This window comes from Lethenteron reissneri, chromosome 67 (assembly GCF_015708825.2).
Source record: "Lethenteron reissneri isolate LAM-NWPU_2019-01 chromosome 67, ASM1570882v1, whole genome shotgun sequence".
In the NCBI taxonomy this organism is placed as follows: domain Eukaryota; kingdom Metazoa; phylum Chordata; class Hyperoartia; order Petromyzontiformes; family Petromyzontidae; genus Lethenteron; species Lethenteron reissneri.
The window spans coordinates 2,793,352-2,809,848 of NC_083845.1; the positions used below are offsets into that span (position 1 = coordinate 2,793,352).

Below are 16,497 nucleotides of genomic sequence, written 5' to 3' on the forward strand. Positions count from 1 at the left end.
GTCACGGTAACACCATTCGGCAAATTTGAAAAGCCGCACCGCGAATCGCTCAATTGGGATTTCCCGTGCGCGCACGCGTGCACACATACACGCACACACACGCGCGCAAATACGCACGCACACACGCATGCACACACAAACACATGACATGCACACACACACGCTCGCACACATGCATGCACAAATTTGCACGCACACACGCACACAAAAGCACGCACTCACACGCGCGCATGCGAACACAGCGGCAATCATCGTCGCCCCCCACACCACCCAACCGCGAAACTACTGCAGGCCGTGTCTATGAAACATGGCGGCACCTTCCGTCACGATGACGACGACGGATGACAGCCTTGCTCCAATTCAGGGACAGCGCCAATACCAAACGTACTAAATTATCATCATCGCTTAGGATTACCCTCCGTTTAACACGTAGGAGAAGGCTTTCGTGACCAATATCCATAAGAGAGGTTTTTTGGGTTAGATCATGTAAATATAAAGTGCCGTTAAATCCGCCGCATACAGACACAACCAATTAGTAAGGTTCTCACGTAAACAAAACGTGCCAATTTCTTACTTGTACAGCACGCTGGTGTGTTGAAGAGTAAATCCACTAAATACATTTACAATTCAAGGACCGTGACATTTTGCTAGGTAATTACATACAGCATCATCATCATCAGGCGACAGCCAGCGTTGTGGAGAAATCCTCTTCTTTGGTCCTGACTGAGATTACCCGGCTACTGCTGCAGCTTCACGGGAACTGTGGAATTTCCACCACTGGCTTCAGGAGCCACTGATGGAGGCAATCGCCATCCCCTCCGCTCCGGCTGAGCCCCAGGTTGGACCGCGAGCGATCGCCGGGACCGCGGTCGGCTCGTGGCACGAGACGTTTGCAATGGGACTCACCGATGAAGCTGAATGCGTCCGTCTCTGGGCGTGAGCAGCACATCACCGTGAGGTTTCCTCCCAGATTGTTGAGAATTGTCCCTGCGGAGAGGGCGGGAAGTGAGATTAAACGCGGCTTAGTTTCTTCACGTCGCGACTCTGCCTTCGGTTGCATTCTCATCCGCCACTGTCGTTATCTCGCCGCTCTGAGAGGTCATTCTGGCCGTCGTAGTGAAGCTGCAACACCAATAACCCCCTCTGACCCCAACCCACCACTATCCCGAGCATACAACGACGCGATGCCCTGATCCGCAAACGCAAAGGAGACATCACGGCGATAAACTCCGCTTACTCCAGATTGCGATTGTCTGGCTTGATCACCTGAATGTGAAATTGTAGTTATTGCTCTGTCATCTACATCAGCAGTTGTACAAAAGAAAGAGAAAACTATCCCTACCGCCACGACCAACCCATACCCCTCCACTCCTGACCCGACCCACCCATACCACTGCGGTGCACGCACACTACCGCTCCCCCTCCCACTTCCACAATCCTCTGTGTGTGGTGGAAGGGGCCCCGGGGCTTAAACCCAGACATGCGGGGCCTAGAGAAAGGGCAGGGTCCTAAAAAGGGAAGGTTTGGAGCAGAAAGTGATGGGGGCCTACTCAGGAAGGGGTTTGGCCTAATAAGGAAGGAGTGGGGCCTAGTCAGGAAGTGGTGGGGCCTGATAGTGAATTGGTGGGGCCAATACAGGAAAGGGTTGGGCCTAATCAGGAAGGGGTGGGGCCTAATCAGAAAAGGGTGGGGCCTAATCAGGAAGAGGTGGGGCCTAATCAGGAAGTGGTGAGGTGTAACCAGGAAGGGGTGTGGCCTGACGAGTAAGGGGGAAGGACATAGAGAGGAAGGATGGCTGGAACAGGTCCAGCGTTGAGCACGAGAGCGTTAAGAGCACTCGCGTACATCTGTGCATCCGTCTTGCATTTCACATTATTGACCCCAATGGCAGCTGTCTTAACCGATGAGCCTCCCGGATTGTTTGGTTTTAGCGCCCGAAACATCAAGCGAGGCCGGCAACAAACGGCGCGGCCGTGGCCACGTGGCGGTTGGTACCTGGGGTGGGTTTCCCAGCGGGCAGGCTGGGTGGGGAGGGCCCACGCGGCGCTGGCTGGTGGCCCACGCTGCCCTGCGGCGGAGCCGCGTCTCCCTGCCCCTGGCGCGCGCTCGCCGCCGGCGCTGCTGCCGCCGCCACGGGGGAGGTCACGTCACAGAAGATGCAGCCGCTCATTTGCTGGTGGTGGTGGCGGGCGGTGCGGGTGTGTCAGAGTGGGGGGAAGGCACAGGGGAGGGGGGCAGGGGGGTGGAACAGGGGAGGGGGGGTGCGGAAGACAGGGGTCGGCACAGAAGGGGTCAATACGGAGGTTCTCACTCAACATGTTAGGTTAGGGTTAGGCCGCGGCATGGATACCGTGCGGGAAGAAGTTGCGAATGTGCGGCGGTTGAGGTGAGAGCGTCGTTGTCCCGTCGCAGCGACGAAGTGCACAAGCACACAACGCGGGAGAGGAACTCCGTGCGAGCGCTGGACCCCCCCCCCCCGCCCCCCCTCTCTGGGTAGCGGCCGCACCTTGAGGAGGTTGCGGTGATGCTCGAGGACCGACCGTGCCGACTGCGCGCTGTCCTGCAGGCAGGCCCAGGGGTCCACTCTGCGTCCACAGTGACGACGACGACGACACAGAGAGACAAAGACAAAGTCCGCCCCTCCTCCCCCTCCACCTGTACAGCCTCAACAGACTGTCAGGGGGGCAAGGGCTGCTAGCGAACACACGCACGTACATTTCATCTCCATTAGCAGCCCTGAGCCAATTCCACATTCCTATGGTAGAGGCCATTGGCGTACGAAGACAACCGCTGCTAATCCGGCCGGCTGGTTCGGCGGCAGAGCGATTTGCTCGCGAACAGAATGGTCCAAGTTCACATCCAGGTTGTGGTGATCGACTCATCCCATCATCCCTTTGGGGGCCGCTAAAATAGGCACAATTTTGCGGGAAGGTCAACAGCGGTTGTCGCCGGAATTGACTGACCCCCGTCCATAGGAATGTGGAGTTTAAATCACTGACTTAGGTAAAAGGAGCAGCCATGCAACTGCTCGCTCAAACCCCTGCTTGGTGGAATGGCTTTCCCAAGGGAGCTCCTCTCTCGAGGGTATTGGGCCTTCTCTTCAACTCTGGCCGGACATCTTGCACTGCTCGGTCGACAGAGGAGGAGGTGGTCGCAGGGTATATTTAAGAATCTTCCCCCCCCCCCACTACCCCCTCCCCCCCAGCAACCTCCTCCTGATCGCGTGCTGCAAACCCATCACCACCGAACCCGTGACCACCAAACTCGTCACCACCGAACTCGTCACCACCGAACTCGTCACCACCAAACCCTTTACACTGTGGTGGCAGCAGCAGCGGTGGCGGCGGTCACCGCTGCTGTAACTCAGGAGGGGAGCCAATTCCCCGGTGCTGTCGGGCGCCGCGTCTGGGAGGTTATCGATCGGCTCATAAAACGGGCGGAATTCTGCACGGCAACAGAAGGCGCTGCCTAAAAGCCGCTCTCATCGCTGCCCTCATCCCCCCCCCCCCCTCTCCAGACGCTCTTGCCAGGGACACAGACAGACCCATTAACCAGAAAACCTAATCAGACGCCCTATCTAGACATATAGACAGACCCTCTAGCCAGACGCCCTATTTAGACACCCTTGCCAGGGACACAGACAGACCCTCTAGCCAGACAACATAGCCACACACCCTATGTAGACACCTTTGAGAGGGACATAAACTGACCCTCTAGCAAGACAACCTCGCCAGACGCCCTAGTTAGACACCCTTGCCATGGATATAGACAAACCCTCTATCCAGACACCCTATCCAGAAACCCTATCCAGACACCCTATCCAAACACCTTATCCAGACACCCTATCCAAGACATAGACCCTCTAGCCAGACAGCCGAGCCAGACGAATGAATTCATAAACGAATGAATACATGAACGAAGGAATACATAAACGAATGAATCGATGCAATGGCGTTCGCGAACGAGGAGCGGAGGACTGCGATACCGGATCCAGGGTGAGGAGCGCACTGCCAGGTGGCACATGGTCAGCCGGTGGTGACTTGGCAGCAGCGCCTAGAAGGAGAATGCACATCACACGCACAGACAGAGACTGCTATTACACTCAAACTACGCTCTATTTGACCAGGCAAAAAGCCCACTTTTTACGAAGCGACCTGGCGACCACAAATGACAGCTCAACGAAGCGACGGCTCGTCACCGTCATCATCAGCATCACGTGGGAATTTAGAGCAGCAGCCGAATACTCTAAACGCGTAGTGACGTTGACTCTAAATGTGGAGGGGGAAAAAAAACGGAGGGCCCGGAGAAAAATCCACGCGACCACGGGGAGAGAAAGATGCAAACTCCAAATATACAGCAGCAGCAGGCGTCAGGGTTGGGATTGAATCAATGACCTCCAGTGTACCAGGCGAGGTAGTTAACACCTCACCCCCCCCCCCCCCCCCCTTGTAGCCTGCACAGACTGTTTGGGCAAATGCTGTTAGCGAGTATTCACTAATGCCGGCACGGGGCACGGCGGGGGTGATGTTTACGCACCGTGTCAGCCAAGCGTTTCAGGGTATTTGGTGATGTTGTGCCTGCTTCTGCTGCGTTAGCAGTGGTGAAATAAAAAAATCAATACGTATGTTGAACTTCTTTCGCGCTGTACGTAGCACAATAACGAGCAGTTCTAAGGAAATTAATTTTCAATCTGAGAATAGAAACTCAAAACGTCCCGTGTGAATATCGGCGTGTGGCCTGAAAGGGAAGTAAATCAAAACATATGATGGCCAACGTTTTGGGCAATGCCCCTGTTTCAAAGCTGAGATAGGCCCATTCCCAAAAACGTCACCCATTGTCAAATTTTGTTTCCTTCCAAGGGCGCCGCGTTGCTGACGAGACGCGTTGAGCGTTTCTCTTTTGGAAGGACCCCCGGATCGACTCGAACTCGGGCCGACGAGGTCGAGAGGCGTGCCGGTGAGAACCGCTGCGCCACCGCTCCCCCGTGACGCGAGCGCGCAGCTCGCACGGAGACGTCGCCACGATGCACGCGCGTACACACGCGAGACCGCTGATGTCAAACTACATCAGTGTAACTTTAATGGGGATGGAAAAAACACACACGCAAGCCTATTCCTCCTGTGCCACAAAAGACAACCATCCCCCGTGTAGCCTCAGCAGACTATTGGGGCAAGTGCTGTTAGTAGCAAGTAGCGCCTATGCAGGCCGGCATGCCGCACGCGGGGGTGGCTGGCCGGCGCCACGCCCGGCCACCTTTGTCTTCCTTGTGGCACCGCACCAGGTACTCGTTTGAGGCTGAGTCGACCTCGGGGAGGCCCAGGACTAACCGGTGTGTTGGAGAGTACACCCACGACAACATCTACAATTCGAGTACATGCTGGTTGTAATTACTGGCGAAAGGTCGTACTCTAATTGTCAACGTTGTGGGTTTACTCTCAGACACAGCGTTGTGTGCTGTGCTAGTAACGAACTGGCCACGTTCTGTTTACGTGACAACCCTCACTGATTGGCTGTGTCGGGTGGTGGCGGGTTTAACGACACATTTATATATTTATTACGTGATCTAACCCAAAGAGGAACCTCTATTATGGAGTTTGTATTATCTCCCCCTGTTCTGCGTGGGGTTTTCCCCTGGGCTCTCGGGTTTCCGCCCATAGCTAACTGCGAGGACGATCGGAGTTGTGGTGCCAATGCAGGAAAAATGTGCTGCCAATTACTCAATTGGGATCACAGGTGCCAACATCGCCCCCCCACCCCCGCCTACTGCAAAAACACGACAGGACCCTCCAGAAAATGACTCCTGGAGAACCAGCAAAGGCAGCGGATGCAGATGATGCAAAGGCAGATTATCAAAAACAAGCGTCACAACAACAACAACAAACAACAACAACAACAGCAATAGGAGGAGGAGGATGAGTGCGCGTCGCCCGAGTGGGACCCACGTGCTTGTTGCACGAGTCGTGGCAGGGCGCGATGAGGCCTCCGATCACCGTGCAGTCGCCACTCGCGTGCAGGTGGGCGCGGGCCGCTTCTGTCTCCCGCGGTGGGGGGGGGGGGGCACAGATGAAGAAAGAAGAATAAGACAAAACGGTGCCACGCGGTACGGCGAGCTCACGACGACTGGGAGTGGATTGCCGTGTCCTTCCCACCCACACAGCGGGGCCGTTCATTTGTTTTATTTCCCTTTACCGATGAATTACCGCGTGAGTCTTAATCACGATGTTGCGTTGGACTCCACGAGCATTTAATGTACTCGTGTGTGTATGTTGAACGTTAAACTGAACGGGCACGACAATGGCCGGAGAGGAGATGGACTGATGCGGTACGGGAGGATGTGGAGCTGAGCGGACTTGCTGAGCGGTGTCAAGATCGGCCCTCTGTGGAGGAGGAGGCTCGTGCAGAACGCTGCTGCTGCTACTGCTGCTGGGGCAGTTGGAGGTGGTCGCCCTCCAGCAACAACGGAGGGCGGAGGTGCGACGCTCACAACAACGAGCGGAGCGGCGGGCGGATAAAACGCAGCAAGTTGGTGCAGTGGGGGGTACAGCTGGTGGTGCATCTACCGGTCATCTCACTCAGCCAACCCATGACACCTGCTGGGTCCGTCCCGAGACCTCCTGCACCTAGCCTGGCACAGTAGGGGGTGCAGCTGGTGGTGCATCTACCGGTCATCTCACTCAGCCAACCCATGACACCTGCTGGGTCTGTCCCGACGCCTCCTGTCAGCGGCAATCCTCCGACACTTCACGTGGCCTCAAAGTGCACCTAGCCTGGCACAGGTGCCATGGTGACGTCACGGTCACTTAGTGACGTCGCGTCGAACTTCCTTCCGCGGCCACCCCCACCCCCCGCCCCCTACGTAGCCGACCGCGCGCTCGTCGGAAAGCTCCTCTTCACCGGCACGCGGGGCGAAACGTCGGACATGGACGCCGAACGACGGCGGTCGGCGCCACGAGCCCCCGAGGAGCAGGCCGGAGAGCCGCGCCGGGACAAGTCCGCACGGACGGGTCGACGATCCCACTCGCCGTGGTGCCGCCTACGGACCCTGGCCACCCCCGGGCACACGGCACGGCCCTTCGGGGTCTCACTGCACCGCCTGAACCAAGGCCCGAATTATATTGGGGGGGACACATCCCCCCAATATTCAAATATGCTAAAAAAATATTTTTTGCTATGCTATGTAAATAAAACCAACAAATTGAATTAACCTTGTCCACAATATCTGGACTTGTGTTCATATAAATCAATGCATACATTTCTGTTTATATGATTGTGGTTATGGTTGTACTTTATGAATCCCTATTCTCTGCCATTACATACAGAGCAATGTAATACAATACACTGTTAGACATTGTTGTAAAAGTCCATCCCATGTGTTAGTGAATTTTTTACATTTTAGGCAGGAAATTACTTGTTAAATTTATAAATTTTTCTGGGTTGGGTACCCCCAGACCCCCTGGAAGATTTGGTCCCCCCCAATGTTGACTCCATGGCTACGGCCTTGGCCTGAACCCACCCGCTACTTCGTGGACCCCCCTCCAGAACGCGCACTCTGGGTCGCAACGTGCCAGTTACACCCGGAGTATTGGGGAGGGGGGGCTGGGGGTGAGAGACGAGATGCTGATGATGATCAGAGGGTCGGACAGTGTTTTCATTCTGCTGGAACACGCACACACACATGCACACATGCACACACTCACACACACTCACACCAACACGCACACCAACACGCACACCAACACGCACACACAAAGACAAAGTTCCCCCGTATAGCCTTAACAGACTGTAGGGGCAAGTGCTGTTAGCGAGCACCTGTGAAGGCCGAAACGGCACACGAGGGGGTGGGTGGCCAACACCACGCCCGGCCGCCTTTGTCTCCCTAGTGGCAATGTTTACACATCGTTCCAGGTACTGATTTGAGGCTGAGTCGACCTAGGGGAGGCCCGGGACCAGTTCAGATAATCGTCACTGGTGTTGGCCGTGAGCGGGAATCAAACCCGGGTCGCCGGGTTCATAGCGCAGCGTAGCGCTAACAGCTACACCACCGCTCCCCACACACACACACGCACACACAGACACACACACACGTGCATGAGAGCCACCAGGCACGAGAGAGAGAGAGGCGGCAGGGCCACCACAACAGAGCCTGGGGGACACCGCGGGGCTCCGCGTGGACGCGAATTGTTCGTGGCAGGGGGGAGCCCCGAGTCCGTGGCCACGGCAATGGACGACTCGTCGCTGGTGGAAGGCTGCCGGCAGAGTTGACTTGGCAGATGCTCCCCTCTCGCCACCCTCCTCCTCCTCGTCCTTCCTCCTCTTACACCTCTCATTCTTTCAACTGCTCCTTTTTTTTACGATCAGTGAAAACAAGAAGATGCTCGGTGTATTCGGCACTCTGTTTCGTTCATCATTTCGTAAAATGTGTTTTTTTTTTTATAAACGGGGCTTTATGTAACCCTCGCTCGCTCTCTCACTCGCTCTCTCTCGCTCGTTCTGTCGCTCATTTTTTCGCTCGCTCTCTCGTTCTGCACGCAGCCCCCCTCGCAGTCGGACGGCCTCCGATGGGTAGCTCATATCAGCACGCAGAGCTCCCCGTCATCTGCCACCGAGCACACGGCCTCCTCCATCGCCCACTGCTCCTTGAAGGCCGGCACGGCGTGGGTCAGCCTCTCTACGCCCCCCTCCCCTTCATCCTTTACACCTCCTCCCTCCCTTCCCACCCCTCCCCCTCCCTCAACCTCCCTCCTCCGCTCCCCCCTCCCCCCCACTCCCCCCTCCCCTCCCCAGTAATCGCCATCAATCGTCTCCCTCGTCGCCAGCGGCCGCCCTCCACGTCTCACTCTCTGCACGCGCCTCGGACTTCTTTCGCACCGCACCGCAGCCGCCATCGCCGTGGAGACTCGAGCGCCACGTGGCGCGGATTGTCATCGTGGAACGACGTTGCACCCCCCCCGCCCCTCCCCCCAGCGCCCGCCATAGAACCGTGGAGTTTCCACCCGCTGCCCCAAGGGGCCGTTCATAAATGACGTCACGCAATTTTGGACGATTTTTGACCCCCCCCCCCCCCTTCGTCACACGGCGTCACAAAAAGTCAGACCCCCCCCCCTCAAATATGACGTCACAAAGCTCTTCCCCCTCCACCCCCCCAAAAAAAATGCTTCAAATCGCTTTAAACTATTGTCATTGTAGTGCGTATTTATGTGGCGCTGCACTCTGATGTTGTAGGAGAAAACATTTATTATAAAGTATATTTAATCAAGTAGAACGTGTTGTATATATTTATTTAAAGTTGCGCATTTTTACGTGACGTCACATTTCTCAACCCCCCCCCCCCCCCCGATCGTCACACATCTTCACAAATGTCTGACGCCCACCCCCCCAGGTGCGTGACGTCATTTATGGGCGGCCCCTTGGGGGGTGGGAGGCTGGCTGGGCCGTGCTTCTCTGGACACATCCCAACCCCTCCCCCCCTAGCTAAGTGGACTCAACGCGTTCGCTTTAGCGGGACGCGCACTAAGGGCACTTGCGATCAATGGCTGAAAGGCGTCCTCCCTGTGTGTGTGTGTTAGTATGTGTTAGTGTGTGTGTTGGTGTGTGTGTGTGTTAGTGTGTGTGTTAGTGTGTGTTAGTCCAGCAAAACAACCCCCTACTTCCTCGCGGTACCGGACGGGCAACACTGTCGTGGACATTGCTATGGGGGGAGTGCCAATGCCCATTGGCCTCTCCCTTCATGTCGTCTGTGACCACCACAGTGGCTAAACGGGGGCTCTGGACCGGTGCGAGGGGCTGGTAACCCCTCCACCTTCAATTAACCACCACTAAACTACGAATTAAACATAAACCTGTAACTAATAAGCTTGTGCCGGAGGCCCCGGGGGGTCAAGCTTTTATGACGTCTCCTGGCCAAACCCCATTTGGTGGAGCCAGGAGATTGAATTTTCACCCTCGGGGCTCCTCCAGAAACAACAAAAAACCATTGCGGATGGCCACGTGGAATGTTCGAACGCTCACTGCGGAGGAGAGGCTGCCACTCCTCTGTCGGGAGCTGGACCGGTACCGCCTGGATCTCTGTGGCATTCAGGAGGTCCGGTGGACCGGTTCTGGCTCCTGCCACCATGAGGGGTGGACAGTCCTCTACTCGGGGCAGGAGACTGCCAAACAACAGGGTGTGGCTCTTCTTCTGAACAAAAGAATGAAGGGGGCGTGGGAGCGTGGCGGTGAAGTGTGGGAAGCTGTAAGCCCCAGAATACTTTGGGCTCGCCTTCCCATCAACCAGAGGCGAGGAGTGATGGTCGTGGTTACTTATGCCCCCACCGAAGACGAACATCCGTGGAGGGATGCAGGCAAAGCCGATGAGTCAGACGCTTTCTATGACCTCCTGTCACAGGTGCTGGCTAAAGTGGCCACTCGGGACAGAGTCATCTTGTTGGGTGACTTCAATGCCCGAGTTGGTCATGATGCTGGCACCTGGTCTGGAGTGATTGGAAGGCATGGGCCAGATCAGCTCAATAATAACGGTAGGAGGCTGCTAGATTTTTGTGCAGCCCATGGGCTTGTAATTACCAACACGCTCTTCCGGCATCGGCGCATCCACACAACATCATGGATACATGCCGGGTCCAAGCAAGAACATCTGCTGGACTACATAGTGACGGACCAGCAGATGCGAGCCCATGTCCTTGACACCAGGACCTACCGTGGAGCTGATCTGCCCTCTGACCATCGACTAGTCATCTGTAAGATGCGCCTGCCTTTCTTCCACTCCGGTGGTGGGTGTACACCCAGGATCCCATTCCAACCAAAAGTGGCCTGGTCTCAGTTAGCTGATGAAAGTTGCAAGCGAGAATTTCATCATCGCTTGCAGCTGGGGTTGGCATCGTCCCCCACTCCACCTGATGTCGAGGGTAAATGGGCGAGGTTTAAGACTGTGACTCATGCAGCTGCAATGGCTGATTTGGGTACGCGGTCCAGACCTCCCCAGAAACCCTGGCTGACAGAGGAGGTGTTCAGGTTAATTGAGAAAAAGCGACAGGCCCACTCTCATCGCCTACAGCATTCCACGTCAGAGAATGAGGAGGCTTACCGCAGCCTTCGCTCGGAAGTTCGGAGAGCCGTAAGGCGCTGTAAGGATGGGTGGTGGTCGCGGGTTGCTGAGGAGATGGAGTCTGCCTCAGTGGCCCGCGATCACAAATCACTATTTAACTCCATCAAAAAAGTAACCTGCAGCGCCACACCTATTACCATCATTAGAGGAAAAAACGGTGATCCAATCTCCGACCCCCAGGAACAGGTTTGCAGATTTGCTGAGCATTTCTGTGAGGTCATGGGGGAGGGAAATTCTCTCAGCCAGGAAAACATCATGGCACAAAGTGGTGATAACCCTGCTGAGGCTGCGGTGCCTCAAATATTGGAAGAGGTCACCCCTTGTGAGTGGCTGGCTGAGGTGCCAGCTGTTGAGGAAGTACTGAGGGCGATCCGGAGTCTGAGACCAGGGAAGGCACTGGGCAGAGATGATCTCCCAAGCGAAATGCTGAGGGAGGGTGGCGTTTGTGCACAGACTGCCCTATATGACATCATAACAACAGTCTGGACCACTGGACGGGTTCCGCAGGACTGGAAGGATGCCCTGGTGGTCCCCCTCTTTAAGAAGGGGGACCGTACCGACTGTAACAACTACAGGGGCATCTCACTCCTCAGTGTGCCGGGTAAGGTCCTGGCAAGGATTATTCAACATCGCCTTGCTAGGCACGCTGAGGAGAGGCTTGCGGAGCCCCAATGCGGTTTCAGGAAAGGGCGGTCCTGCACAGATGCCATATTTTCTGTCCATCTGCTACAGCAGAGGTGTAGGGAATTCCAAAAAGACCTACATCTCTGCTTTATTGACCTGGTCAAGGCCTATGATACCATCAGTAGGACTGGGCTCTGGGTTGTTCTTCGTGCTTTCGGAGTCCCTGACCCTCTGCTCAAGATCATTAAGGACCTTCATGATGGTGAGCGGGCCCGGGTAAAACTACGTGGCCAGGAGTCGGAGCCTTTCCCTGTACACCTTGGGGTGCGACAGGGATGTCCTCTGGCTCCCACATTATTTAACATCTATTTTGAGCGCGTAGTTCGTGAAGCCTTCAATAGCTGTACCGGGGGAATTTCCATTTGGTACAGATATAATGGGAGGCTGATCGATGCCCGGGTGCGATCAAGGGATGGCTCCCTATTGGTCAACCACGTTATGTATGCCGATGATTTGGTAATAGCTGTTCATTCAGAATAGGAGTTGGAGACGCTGCTGCTGAGACTGGAGCGTGCCACTAAGAGGTGGGGCCTTACCATCAGCCCCACCAAAACTAAGCACCTGCCTGGGTATTTTGTACCATCGGACACTCCACCCCCACAACTCCCAATTGGTGATGGGGCAGTTGTGGAGAGAGTGGAGAGTTTCCCATACCTGGGCAGTGTGCTTATGACCGGCTTCAGTTTATCAGTAGAGGTCTCACTCCGAATGAGTAGAGCGGCAATATTTTTCATCGGTTGCGTAATGCTGTGTGGAAGCTACCTGGTCTGTCGCTCCGCACGAAGCTTCAGGTCTTCTCGGCCACGGTCATTCCCTCCCTTCTCTACGCTTGCGAAACGTGGACCCCCCTAGTGGAGCATCTTCGCCGGTTGGAAACATTTAGGCTGGCCTGCCTACGATCCATCCTGGGTTTAACCAGGCTGGATTGTGTGAGGAGCTCACAAATCCTTGAAAGATCTGGGCAAAGTCCCATCAGTGAGCTCCTCCGGCAGGCAAGGCTACGTTGGCTGGGTCATGTAGCCCGCATGCCCAGCCACCGCATGCCTAAACAGCTTTTGTTCGGCCGGATCGAGGGGGCTAAACGGGCGCGGCACGGGCTAGAGAAGAGATGGAGTGATGTGGTACAGGAGGACGTGGAGCTGAGTGGACTTGCCGATGACTGGTACCAGCGGTGTCAAGATCGGCCTCAGTGGAGGAGGCTCGTGAAGGACGCTACTGGGCAGTTGGAGGCAGTCGCCCTCCAACAACAACGGAGGGCGGAGGAGCGACGCTCACAACAACGAGCGGAGCGCCGGGTGGCTAAAGCACAGCAAGTTGGTACAGTAGGGGGCACAGGTGGTGCATCAGCCAGTCATCTCGGTCATCTTGGTCAGTCGACCCGTGGTACCTGGGTCTGCCCCGTGACCTCCTGCCAGCGGGCGTTCGACACCTCACGTGGCCTCAAGGTGCACTTGGCCTGGCACAAGCATCGTGGTGACGTCACCGCCACTTAGTGGCGAATGGCGGTTGTTGTTAGTGTGTGTGTGTTAGTGTGGGTGTGTTAGTGTGTGTGTTAGTGTGTGTGTGCGTTAGTGTGTGTTAGTGTGTGTGTTAGTGTGCGTGTGTGTGTGTTAGTGTGTGTGTGTTAATGTGTGTGGGTGCGTGTGTGTGCGTATGTTATTGTGTTAGGTCCACTCAGCCTCAAATGAGTACCCGGTGCGGTGTGTAAACATCGCCACTGGGGAGACAAAGGCGGTCGGCCGTGGTGCTGGCCACCCACCCCCTCGTGTACCGTTCCGGCCTTCATATGTGCTCGCTAACAGCACTTGCCCCTACAGTCTGTTGAGGCTATATGGGGGATCTGTGTCTTTATCTTTGTATGCGTGAGTGTGCGTGTCTGAGTGGGGAGCGGCGGTGTAGTGGTTAGCGCGCTGCGCCACGAAACCGCAACCCGGGTTCGATTCCCGCTCACGGCCACCACCAATGACGATTATTTGAACCTGTCCTGGGCCTCCCCTAGGACGACCCAGCCTCAAACGAGTACCTGGGTGCGGTGTGTAAACATCGCCACCGGGAAGACAAAGGCATGGTGCTGGCCAATCACCCCCTCATCATGTGCCGTGCCAGCCTCAATAGGTGCCCCAAACAGCACTTGTCCCATCGCTCTGTTCAAGGCTACACGGGGGGAGCGGTGGTGCAGTGGTTAGCGCACTGCCACAATAAACTCAAAGGCTCTCACCGCGGCTACGAACATCAGCGGCCAGCAATGGGCCCTGTCCCCTTCACCAACGCCGCTCCGATCAGCGTGGCGAGGTTTTGGTGAAACCAATTCCACATTTAGAAACTTGCATTCGTATCGTTTAGATAATTTGGCTGCTGTAAATGTCCAAACGATGGGCCCACTTTGTTGGGCGGCTATCATTTGTTGCCAGGTCGCTTCTGAAAAAAATATTTAATACCTCAGCAGGCTTTGCCTGGTAGGATGGTGGATGGTTTAGGGGCCGTCCATAAATGACGTCACGCGATTTTGGACGATTTTTGACCCCCCCCCCCCCTCGTCACATGGCGTCACAAAAAGTCAGACCCCCCCTCAAATATGACGTCACAAAGCTCTGCCCCCCCCCAAAAAAAATATAAAACATGCTTCAAATCGCTTTAAACTATTGTCGTTGTAGTGCGTATTTAATGTGGCGCTGCACTCTGATGTAGGAGAAAACATCTATTATTTAATTAAGTAGAACGTGGTGTCTATATTTCAAGTTGCGCATTTTCACGTGACGTCACATTTCTCACCCCCCCCCCCTCGTCACACATCGTCACAAATGTCTGACCCCCCCCCTCTCTAGGTGCGTGACGTCATTTATGAACGGCCCCTTAGTGTTGTGTGTGTTTGTGTTTGGGTGATGTGTTTACCATTCTGGTACAATGCACTATCGTGTTCTTGTGACTGTTGTCGTTGTGACGTTCTTAACCCGTGCTCCTACTGGACATCTGTGAACAAGACACAGAGCTTTCTAGCTCATCGGATTCCTCCTGCGGTATGAATACAGACTCCGATCCTGATTCCCCCTCCCCACGTTCGTCCACATCACGCGCGTCTCAGAGAGAATCCGCCCCCTGCGTTCGAGCGGCACAGACAAATACAGACTCCGATGATGAATTTCCAACATCGGTGTTGGCAGCGAGGATGCTGTGTTCTCACTGGAAGCAACCCCCCCCCCCCCCACTATGGGGTATCACGAGTAGACACGGGGGGGCGGGGGGTGCAGATGGGACACGCCGGAAGGGAGCCATGCATCGTGCCGCGTCCATCGCAGCCTTCACTGCAGGGGTTGTGGCTCATCAGAGGTCAGAGGCGCTGAACCAGCACGGCAGAAAGGCTGATTCGAAATGCCAGGCTCCAGGCGCTGCCATGCGGTTAGGCCGTCCCGTGCCGTGAGTTGGTGGTCTCAGACCGGTCACCAGTGACTCACGCAGAGACCCATGGGCTCACACAGAGACCTATAGACTCACACAGAGACCCATAGACTCACACAGAGACCCATAGACTCACACATAGACACATAGATTCACATAGAGACCCATAGACTCACACAGAGACCTATAGACTCACACAGAGACCCATAGACTCACACAGAGACCCAGAGACTCACACAGAGACACATAGATTCACATAGAGATCCATAGACTCACACAGAGACCTATAGACTCACACAGAGACCCATAGACTCACACAGAGACCCATAGACTCACACAGAGACACATAGATTCACATAGAGACCCATAGACTCACACAGAGACCCATAGACTCACACAGAGACCCATAGACTCACACAGAGACCCATAGATTCACATAAAGACCCATGGGCTCACACAGAGACCTATAGACTCACACAGAGACCCATAGACTCGCAAAGAGACCCATAGACTCGCATAGAGACCCACAGACTCACACAGAGACCCATAGACTCACACAGAGACCCATGGGCTCACACAGAGGCCTATAGACTCACACAGATACCCATAGACTCACATAGAGACCCATAGACTCACGCAGAGACCCCATAGACTCACACAGAGACCCACAGACTCACACAGAGACCCACAGACTCACACAGAGACCCACAGACTCACACAGAGACCCATAGACTCACACAGAGACCCATAGACTCACACAAAGACCCAAAGACTCACACAGAGACCTATAGACTCACACAGAGACCCATGTACTCACACAGAGACCCATGTACTCACGCAGAGACCCATAGACTCACACAGAGACCCATAGACTCACACAAAGACCCAAAGACTCACACAGAGACCTATAGACTCACACAGAGACCCATGTACTCACACAGAGACAGATAGACTCACGCGGAGACACATAGACTCACATAGAGACCCATGGATTCACACAACGGCCCAAAGACTCACACAAAGATGCATAGACTCACACAGAGACCAATAGACTAACACAGAGACCCATAGACTCACACAGAGACCCATAGACTCACACAGAGACCCATAGACTCACGCAGAGACCCATATACTCACACAGAGACATATAGACTCACACAGAGACACATAGACTCACACAGAGACCCATAGACTCACACAGAGACTCATAGACTCACACAGAGACCCATAGACTCACACAGAGACCCATGGACTCACACAGAGACTCATAGACTCACACAGACACCCATATACTCACAAAAGACCCAAAGACTCAC

At 55.1% G+C, this 16,497-nt stretch overlaps 1 protein-coding gene across 2 annotated transcripts in view; it reads right to left on the reverse strand.

Annotated features, from left to right (window-relative positions):
- Nucleotides 1-16,497, reverse strand: part of LOC133360218 (nicotinamide/nicotinic acid mononucleotide adenylyltransferase 2-like) — a 30,227-nt gene that overhangs the window by 6,558 nt on the left and 7,172 nt on the right. For both annotated transcript variants that reach the window (XM_061578852.1, XM_061578851.1), the window contains exons 2-6: nt 5,943-6,031; nt 3,986-4,053; nt 2,507-2,585; nt 1,996-2,173; nt 907-987 (exon numbers count right to left, since the gene is read on the reverse strand). In XM_061578852.1, the coding sequence (XP_061434836.1) occupies nt 907-987; nt 1,996-2,173; nt 2,507-2,585; nt 3,986-4,053; nt 5,943-6,031 (495 nt within the window). The remainder of the gene's footprint in view (nt 1-906; nt 988-1,995; nt 2,174-2,506; nt 2,586-3,985; nt 4,054-5,942; nt 6,032-16,497) is intronic.